The sequence below is a fragment of the Volvox carteri genome, assembly GCF_000143455.1.
Source record: "Volvox carteri f. nagariensis unplaced genomic scaffold VOLCAscaffold_87, whole genome shotgun sequence".
Classification (NCBI taxonomy): Eukaryota; Viridiplantae; Chlorophyta; class Chlorophyceae; order Chlamydomonadales; family Volvocaceae; genus Volvox; species Volvox carteri.
The window spans coordinates 40235-49775 of record NW_003307630.1 but is presented as its reverse complement, the minus strand read 5'-3'; the positions used below and the strand labels follow the sequence as shown (position 1 = coordinate 49775).

The 9541-nt window shown below is 56.5% G+C and overlaps 2 protein-coding genes across 2 annotated transcripts in view; one reads left to right on the top strand and one right to left on the bottom strand.

Annotated features, from left to right (window-relative positions):
• Positions 1-844: 844 nt before the first annotated feature.
• Positions 845-1805, bottom strand: VOLCADRAFT_108005 (uncharacterized protein; the record flags this gene model as incomplete). The annotated part of the gene is made up of 2 exons (XM_002958136.1): positions 845-1016; positions 1197-1805. Coding segments are annotated over 2 exons (780 nt in total), but the record flags the coding sequence as incomplete, so codon positions are not given.
• A 721-nt stretch (positions 1806-2526) lies between these two features.
• jtnpB3 (jordan transposition protein) overlaps positions 2527-9541 on the top strand; it is a gene marked incomplete at its 3' end in the record, with an annotated part of 9661 nt that continues 2646 nt past the window's right edge. Inside the window, exons 1-15 of the mRNA XM_002958164.1 lie at positions 2527-2759; positions 2828-3079; positions 3351-3383; positions 3461-3517; positions 3615-3755; positions 3874-4050; positions 4357-4449; positions 4768-4860; positions 5129-5905; positions 5936-6038; positions 7605-7679; positions 7784-8342; positions 8553-8849; positions 8940-9411; positions 9500-9535. Coding sequence (XP_002958210.1) covers positions 2532-2759; positions 2828-3079; positions 3351-3383; positions 3461-3517; positions 3615-3755; positions 3874-4050; positions 4357-4449; positions 4768-4860; positions 5129-5905; positions 5936-6038; positions 7605-7679; positions 7784-8342; positions 8553-8849; positions 8940-9411; positions 9500-9535 — 3393 coding nt within the window. The 5' untranslated portion in view covers positions 2527-2531. The remainder of the gene's footprint in view (positions 2760-2827; positions 3080-3350; positions 3384-3460; positions 3518-3614; positions 3756-3873; positions 4051-4356; positions 4450-4767; positions 4861-5128; positions 5906-5935; positions 6039-7604; positions 7680-7783; positions 8343-8552; positions 8850-8939; positions 9412-9499; positions 9536-9541) is intronic.

Genomic DNA, 9541 nt, shown 5'->3' with positions numbered 1-9541 from the left:
ATGTGCACAGTGCCAAGGTCCTTGATGACTGCCATGGCGCGGCCAATCACCAGGAGATCAGTGCAGCCGTCAGCGGTCTCGCCATCCTGTATGTTCATAGGGGGTAAGAGGCCAGGCGGCAGTTACAAGCACGCAGACGGAAGTTCTTTGTTAGGGTACGAACACATACAGACACACAGCAGACCGCCTGTCAGACAGCATGTAAGCTTACCAGGTCGCCCAATAGTAATCCAGCCCCCAAAGCCTCGGGCTTGATGTCCTTCTTCTTACGTGCTCCAACAAGGAAGCAGCCCTTGGTCTTCCCCACGAGGTCACATTCTTGCAGGTACGCAAGGTGCCCGTCAGCAGCTGTGTAGCGTTGCAGCTCTTTGTCATTGTCGTCCAGCAGGGCCTGCCACATGCCCTGGTGAACAGCTGGCAGAGCAGCCCCAGCCCCAGCGTCCCTGTTGTCCCCGCTGGGTCCAGGCTCTGTGCCATTGTCAGGGGCTGCCTCCGGCTGGATGTTTTCAACGGGTGGGCTGCCCTCATCATCATCTTCGACAGCTTTGGCCTTGACCTCCTCGTTGGCCTTGGTGTTCTCCTCCTCCTCCTCTTCCTCCTCCTCAGATGCGTGGCCTGCATACATAGACACTGCACACGTTAGTTGCTAGGTCGCCTAATAGGTATCCAAACCCAGAAGTCATAGGAGAGCAAGAAATTCCGAGCATGTTGCTGGCCATATGTGGACTATATTATAGTCCACTTAAATAATATAGAGATAATCTCGAACACAATACAGAGATTGCCTGGTGTAATTTTAGCAAACTAAAGTACACCAAATCTGTATAGAAAAACCCCATCACACCTCCTTTCTTTAGGTGCCGTGTGTTCCTCCACTTGGTCTTAGTGGCGCCGCGCAGCTTATCAAAGACGAGGTCCTCCGTGACCTTTTCGTGCTTCTTCATGCCCACCAGGGAAGCAACTTTATCAACCCCCCCAAAGTCCGCAACAATCTTTGCCAGGCGCGGCTTCAAGTTCTGCAAAAGCACAAACAACAATGCATTGTGGTGTAGATCTGCGCTAGACCTGGCGGCATGCACTGTGGTGTGGATATCTGGTTTCTCCCTCTAGGACATGGTGCTTGTTCGATGAAGAATGTCAATGAGCCAGTGGATAGGAATAGATTGTACACCATGAAACCCCACCCACACACCCACCTCGATGTTTTCGAAGATGCTCGTAGCAAGGAAGTCGTCCTGGAAGTCGTCAAGAATGCGGTCTGTAAGGGTGGTGCTGGTCCTGCAGCAGCGCGTGCTGGACTGCTTGGGCTTCTTTGCACGACCCCCGCCACCCCCGCACATAGCTGCCAGGCCGGCGGAGAGGCGCTGAAGCTCCACGGGCTTGAGCGGCTTGGGCCCCTCCTTCAGGACGGTCACAAGTTGATCTGTGAACGCCGTTGCAGCCTGCCGCCTTGGATCGGTGAAGTCGTCCCCACATAGACCGGCCACGTCGCAGAGCTTCTCACAGACCTCGTAGGCACGAAGGAAAGTACCCTCGTTGCTTGCAGACAGGGTGTACTGGGATGGCCAGCTAAGGATGGCCGCCAGGACACGGCCGGCCTCAGTGTTCAGCATAAGGCCGTGTGAACTAGCATGCTGTTTTTGTGCATCAGTGAAGATGCTGAGGAAGGCGTCGGGGTCAGGTGCGACCTCCACAACAGCTTCCACGGCTGCATCATCATCGGTCCTGGGCCGTTTTTTCTGCACCGCACGGAGGAAATGGGTTGGGATCGAGCCCAGATATCTGTTGTCTTTGCATGCATTCATTTTATTTGCCGACATTGACATGGAGCAAGGCATCCCGTGAAAATGCACGTGATTGGAAACATGAACCTAAGAGAAACATTTGTAACCCAGATCGCGTAAAACAGTATAATTTGGAAAATTGGAATGAGAGAAATGGTCTGCGGTAACCGTATGAAGGGAAATGAATGGTTTGACCCGATCTGGACCCGGTCATACCTTATTGCGGACTGCACCCTCGGTGGCAGCGGCTTTCCTCTTTGTCGCAGCAGGCATAGTAGCAATACGTGCTGATTGTCGAGGGTGTCCTTCTTCAGCTCCTCGTTGTGAGCGCTGTTTTGGCGGACGAGATGGAGGCTTGCTTGAAGGCCTGGCGACCTGTAGTCCAAGGCTTTCTAGCTTCTTTAAATTCCTCTGGATGATGAGAGCTCTCTCTTCTTCAAGTGTGTTCCTCAACGACCGTTCTGGGGACACAGACCTCGAGGACCCCTGTCCGCTATTTGGACTATTCTGCCTGGATGTCATCTACAAAATATGAGCACATATGCTTCGATTCATTGGTACTGTCCAATTCTGCGAAGTTAAGACCAGGATTCAGCATAATTTTTAAGATGCCGTACACTTCCGGACCCGGGTCCGGAATTGTACGGCATTTCACCTCTTGCTGCCCAGAAGTCATGTGAACATTTGGACAATTTGCAGCACCAATAAGAAACATCACTGGTTTAGCACTATGAGATTGCTGTGAAAATGTCACCATCTGGTACCTTAATGCAGATACGCGACCTTTACTTACAGAAGAGACAAATAGGCCAACACCTTAAACGTGAAGTGTTTAACTTTGCGTGTGAACTTGCACAGTGCCGCGCCGGAGAAACCTTCATAGTTATTGTCGATGGCATTGAGTGGGTTGCTACAGTTCCAAGGCGCAGCAAGCCAGACGATCTCGTATCAATGAGATTCTCGGCTGGCAATCAGGTGAATACTGTGCCAGGTTGTTGTTGAGAAGTGTTCGGCGCGCAAACAGATTGTGTCCGTCCTCACAGGTGGAGAGGACGCTAGTCGGAATGCTTGGTAGTGGCGCCAAGGAGGAGAGCCTTAAGAGGTACATCCGTGAAGGATTGGCGATGAAGACAAACGAGTACAAAGAGCGGATCAGGGGCATGAGCCATGATGCCGCTCTGGTGTTTGTCCGGGACCACATAAGACACACCACACCAGCCCAAGGACAGATTGGTCGCGAGGACAACATGATGTACCATTGGCCCATGCGGCCATGGACTCGGCTGTATGATGAGGTATGCTACCTGCCTTTGTTCCGCCCAGGTTGTCTCAGCTGAAGCCAGGGTGCCTGCACACATGCAGATCATCAAGAATGCAGCAGCTTTGCCGCCGATAGCTGCTGAGTGTGGGCTGCCAGGCAGCCAGCACGCCGCTGGCAGCCTCCCTGAGCACAGCAGCGGGTTGTGTACCATGCCAGGGGTCCCTGCACGCAGCACGGCTTTGTCTGAGCATGCCGCTTCAAGCTTTGCGCTTCACCTCCGTGCCGCCAGTGTCATCACGTCACAGGCAGCCAGCGCGGCTGACAGGACCATGACAACGGTGGGTTTCCAGCTCCAGGGCTGGGGCGGGGAGCAATATGCATGGGCACCTTTACAAACAGATTGTGTATGTCACAGGGGAATGAAGAAGCTTTGAAGGCTGGTGAGGAGGTGGTGACCTCCGGGGGAGCTGAGGTATGTACCACTGCCCTGTCGCCGGCCCGCGGCCTTCCATCCTTCCCGCACCCATAACACACACGCACGATCTTCTTGCCTGTCACCATCCACCCAGGGAGGTGATGCTGCCATGGTGGACCCGGTGAAGCACGGTGGCACTGGTGATGCTGGCGAGTATGGGGTGTCCGAGGATGGCACAGAGGTCTCTGGTGCTGGCCAGAGCAATGGGCTGGCCCCTTCAGAAGCAGGCGAACAGGTAGGATTATGGGTGAGATCAAGACCAAGCTCATGCATGGCAGGGGGGAGTATGGTCGCACCTTGAGTGTCGTGCGGTCTCCCTGACCCCCGTCCGTCCCCTGTCGCTGCTCCTGCAGTCAGAGGAGCTGGTTCATCTAGGCTTTGGTGTGTGCAACGAGACCAGGAAGCGAAAGCGGGCCCCAAACATGACCCGGCTGGTGGCGGACGATGAGGAGCAGCAACGGGAGATAGACAGGGGACGCAATGATACAGATGATGCCGCTCCACGGTATCCACGCATGGCAGGACAGCAGGTGGGCAGGCCTGAGGGGCGGGGTCGGTCTACATAATTGAGGGTACACCGGTGTACCACAGAGCATGCAACGGGTGCACCAAATGACACTCCACAGGAGCAGCACGAGGGGGTGGAGTGTGTCGGCTGGGGATGGCACGAAGGGGGGCATCCTCAGATGCACTTGCTTGCTGTGTTCTCTGTGGTGTACTCCGGTATACCAAGGCTTCGGTGCAAGTCTGCTTCCCGCTGCCATGACTGCTCGTCGACCAACCTTGGCGAACCTGTCATGCCTCCTGTGCATCACTCTGTGTGACGCGGCCTGCAGGAGGAGGACGCCCGTGGCAGTGAGGCGGCTGCTGTGCCATCCCCGTCGGCTGCAGGACGAGCTGCCATGCCCAGCCCACGGTTTCCGTGCACGGTAAGACAGGAGGTGGGGGAGCCTGAGGGGCGGGGTCGGTCTACATAATTGAGGGTACACCGGTGTACCACAGAGCATGCAACGGGTGCACCAAATGACACTCCACAGGAGCAGCACGAGGGGGTGGAGTGTGTCGGCTGGGGATGGCACGAAGGGGGGCATCCTCAGATGCACTTGCTTGCTGTGTTCTCTGTGGTGTACTCCGGTATACCAAGGCTTCGGTGCAAGTCTGCTTCCCGCTGCCATGACTGCTCGTCGACCAACCTTGGCGAACGTGTCATGCCTCCTGTGCATCACTCTGTGTGACGCGGCCTGCAGGAGGAGGACGCCCGTGGCGGTGAGGCGGCTGCTGTGCCATCCCCGTCGGCTGCAGGACGAGCTGCCATGCCCAGCCCACGGTTTCCGTGCACGGTAAGACAGGAGGTGGGGGAGCCTGAGGGGCGGGGTCGGTCTACATAATTGAGGGTACACCAGTGTACCACAGAGCATGCAACGGGTGCACCAAATGACACTCCACAGGAGCAGCACGAGGGGGTGGAGCCTGAGGGGCGGGGCGGTCCGTGTGAGGGAGGGTACACCACAGAGCACACAACGGGTGCACCGCATGACACTGCCCGTTGACCAGCCTGGTGAACCCAACGTGCCTCCTGTGCATTACTCCGTGCAATGCGGCCTGCAGGAGGGGGGCGCCTCTGCTACTGTGCAGCTGCCACCGCCGGCGCCTGAGGATGCCCGTGGCGGTGAGGCGGCTGCTCAAGCAGCAGACGAGAGGAGGAGACTGCTGCCCAATGATGAAGCACACCTTGAGCGAGAGATCCGCCGCATGGCTGGTGCGGTGGTGTCCTATCGGGAGTCTCGCCATCGGCGAAGGCCCACCAGGAACCGGGCCATCCAGTCATCATCGGACTCGGACGTGGAATCTGAGCCGGAACCAGAGGACAGCCATGTACTCGAAACAGACCTTTTCAAGCACACGATAGACATGGTCCCGGTGATGCTTGACAAGGAGGGGTTTGCGGTAGTAGACGATCCCCACCTCGCCTCTCTGATCACTCCTGATGTTCCCACAAGCACCACTGAGCTCGTGTCAGGCGATAAGGCAGCAGCAATATTTCAGCGTGGGGACCTTCCCTCGCGGCAGGGAGGGCTACCACGGCTTACCCATGAGGGCAGGCTCCGACTCAGCAATGGAACCGGGAGGCGTATGATGGTCAAGCTGGACAAGGTGCAGCCGGGGCCTAGCCTGTCGAACATAGCATCCTACGTGGAGGGTGTTATCCAAGACATAGTGGAGCGGATCCCTGGCTTGCACCTGGTCAAGCCTGGTGTGATCCTTGGCAACAACCCTGGCGGCACAGCCCCCATTCGTCGGCAGACGCTGCACGTGGACATGCAGCCTGGCAGAGGGATGTCGTTTGTTGCAATCGTGCCATTGGAGCAGGACATCGAGCTGTGGGTGAGCCCAGGGAGCCACCACACTGTGCAGGCGTTTGCTGCTCGGGCAGAGCCTGCTGCTGCAGCTGCTGCTGCAGCAGCAGATGATGCCGAAGCAGGTGATGCAAGCAGAGCCGACAGAAGCAGTGCGGCAGGTGGGGAGGCCAGCCCCCACAGCGGTCAGGGGGCGGGGCGGGGTGGCACGCCATCAGGCCTGTCCCTGGCGAACACATTGACCCTGCCGGACGAGACAGCCCTGAGGTTCGTGTCGCACCTCCCGAGTCACCCAGTCATGAGGATGCGGGGACAGCCTGGCCAGATCATTTTCCTGCATGGCAACACTGTGCATGCTGGGGCGGCTGGCAAGGCTGGCACCTGGAGCCCGCGCCTCCACTGGTATGTTCAGGGTGGTGATCTGGAAAATGAGACATACAGCCTGGCTTATGTCCACAAGGAGCTCCGTCGGCTATTCCACCTCTCCTGAGCATTGAATATGCACACGGATGCCATTCCACAGTGGCCAGGCAGATTCCATCTATGAGCGGCCAGCTTGTAGTTCGAGTGTGAGAGGGCGGGGTTAACCCCAAACGTTTGGGGCTGGTGAGACTGGAGTCCTGGCTGTGGCTGGTGAATGACCACAAACCCGCTGAGCTGGCGGTGTTGCCACCGTGCAGCTGGCCCATGAATGGGTTGAGACGTGCTCGTGTTCTGTCTAGCCTGGGACTTGATGGTCAGACCGGCAGGGTGGCGCCCTTGTGTGTGCCCTGGTGTGCTTGTGCTAGGTCTTTCCGTCAGTCCCTGTGAATCCTAAGCACAGTGTTGAGAGTGCTTTGCGTATGGTTTCCGTTTTGTGGGGGTTTGCATTCCTCCTCCCCACATGTTCAAGGTGTTGGCAGTCGTTGTCGATCCTGTGAGGTTCGGGCCGGTGCTGTGAGGGCAAATGTCAGCAAGGTGGTCTTTCCGTTAGCTGGGCGCTTGCTGCTTTGTTTTGTTGCTGTCGCTCCTGTCCTTGTAAGATTCTATCTCCGACGAAGAGAGCTAAGTGTTAAAGAGAGCTAAGTGCTACCGGTTAAACAGAGTAGAAGTACCAGCTGAATGGAAATGTTGCATTTGCGACTGCGTCTTGATCCAAAATTCGAAGGTGTCTCGAGATCCAAATTCAAAAACACGGCCAACTGTTCTCGTCAGCATTTTTAAATCGACCAAGATTGTCTTATGAATGTACACAGTCAAGACCGCTGCCACGATCGAAGTGCACCATTGTTTGTCCATCAGCTCAGCCATGCAGGCACTTTATCTCACTAGATAAAAGACAGCGGAATCCATGCTCCAATAATCTGCTGACAATGGTCCGGCCGCTTGGCGCCCTTGATATAAAGAAGCAACCCGTGGAGGATGACTGGTTGGTGTACACTCTGACTTTGGTCATGTTGGGCTTCCTGGTGCTGGTCGCTTTTGGGACAGTGACAACGAATAATCTCGGCGCCACCCGCACCAGCGACTTGGTGTATTGTCTTTGCCCCCAATGCGCGGCAAATGTCCAACAGACATCGGATACATCTGCCGGCTTGGTGACTGCTGATGCATCCCGACGCCACCGGCGCCACTGGGGGGGGGGGGCGGTGTGCGCTCCCTGCCTGCCTCAGCGGACCCTGCATATGTAGCGGCATCATACACTCGGGCCATTGGACAACCTGACAGACTCCTGGATCCGACCGCAGCCCCGCCGATCACAATGCAGCAACCTCCAACTCTGCCGCATGCTGTGGTACTCATCACACCAGATACAGCTGGGGGTGAGACTCCGTGGTCGAGGGCAGGGTCGGGATTGGCGGTTGCCCATTTGTGAAGAGTCGCTCCTCAAAACCCCTTCAATCAATCCCATCCCATCCCACCCCAGGGACCGACGAAGATGACTGGGACGAACCCCCTGACGACATGGACACGACCGAAAATACAGACATGGAAGCTGCTTCACCCACGTCCCCTAGCCAGGGACATGACCACCATGAGCCTGCAGTACGCGTGGATTACGAGGCATACGTGCCGGGGCGTGGTGATGGGGGGACACTCACCTGCTCTTATACAGAGTGGAGGATTCCTAATGTGGACTGGACAAACAAGAGCAAACTTTATACCAACCTCTCCGCCGACTTGCTCGATATGCTCGCAATCAAGTCCAAAAACAAGCTTACGCAGGCTGCATGTGAGGATATCATGAAGCTTCAGTACAAGCGGTGCAAGATCCCAGAGGATGAGAGGCCAACCAAGTATGCCCAGTTCCTGACGTTCCTCCAGGATCAGCGAGTCCTGACCCAAGAAGACTGCCGATACGTATCATACGAGTACTGTGTGATGTGTGGGAGTTTGTATGCAGGGGACGATCACCAGAGCACCGTGTGTCTTAATCCTGAATGTGGGTGCCTGCGAGCGGGGAACACGAAAAAATTCATCTACAGGTGCGTGCTCTGATTGATGGATCCTGCTTCCTGATTTGAGCCCAGAGCACCGACAATACCGCACCTCACTGTCTGCTCTTGCTAATGCGTACCTGAACATTTGCCGCGCCTACTGCAATTGGTGCATGTGTATGAGTAGCCAGTTGGCCCATGCCTGCTCACCTACAGCTGCCCACCCTGCCCCACGCCGCCCCCCCCTCTCCCCTGCAGAAGTGTCACGGACTACATTCGGAGGCTTTTTGCTTCGAAGCACTACTCCAAGGAAATCAGGCATCATGCGAAATCTGCTGCCGAACGTGGGTTGCCAGACGGGTTCATCTGTGACATCACAGACGGCAAGGCTTACATCGTCATGAAGGAATCTGAGCAAGGTGGACAGCCTCCCCTGCGTGACACGGACATCCTCCTCGGTGTCTTCACTGATGGAGTCCAGGCATACAAGGACGATGCTAGTTACAGTCTGTACCCCGTCGCCATCACAGCATACAATTTCAGCCCAGACATAAGGTGGGGCACCGTCGTCAGTGGATCCCCCAGTAGGGCCATGCACATCCATCCAATTGCATTGCCAACCCTGTCTGCCCAACTTGGGTTCAGGTACACCCACGGCGTGACAACGGTCCTTGGCATCCTGCCAGGTTCCCGAAAGAAGGATGAGGGGGAGAGGCCGCGTGTTGGGTGCGTGTTGAAGCTCCTGTCCAGGGAGCTGGAAAGCCTGGCGGAGCGCGGGGTGGATACTTTCGATGCACACACGGAGTCCTACATCAATGTCAGGGTTAGACTTCTCACGGCCGGTGGGGATTACCGGGCCATCGAGGACATGCTGCGAATGTCAGGGGCACCACGAGTAAAACATGGCTGCTATAAGTGCTGGACAGCTGGCAGCAAGGGCGTCCACAAGTACAACTATCCCGGAGCATGGACGTGGCTGGACGGTGACGACCCGATTAGGCGGCCTGCCAGTGTGCTGAACCCCATCACAGATGCCACAGGACAGTCTATCACAAGGACAGCCAATGAGCCTCGGCCAGCAGTACGGACAAAGGTGGAGCTCGTGGCCATGACCCCGGTAGGGACCAATGTTTGTCGTGCATTACTGTGCACAGGATAACACACAGGATAACACATGTAAATAACTTTGGACACTGCCAATGCAGGTGCCCACCCATGGTGGCGAGGTGGAACCTGCGCCAGTAAGT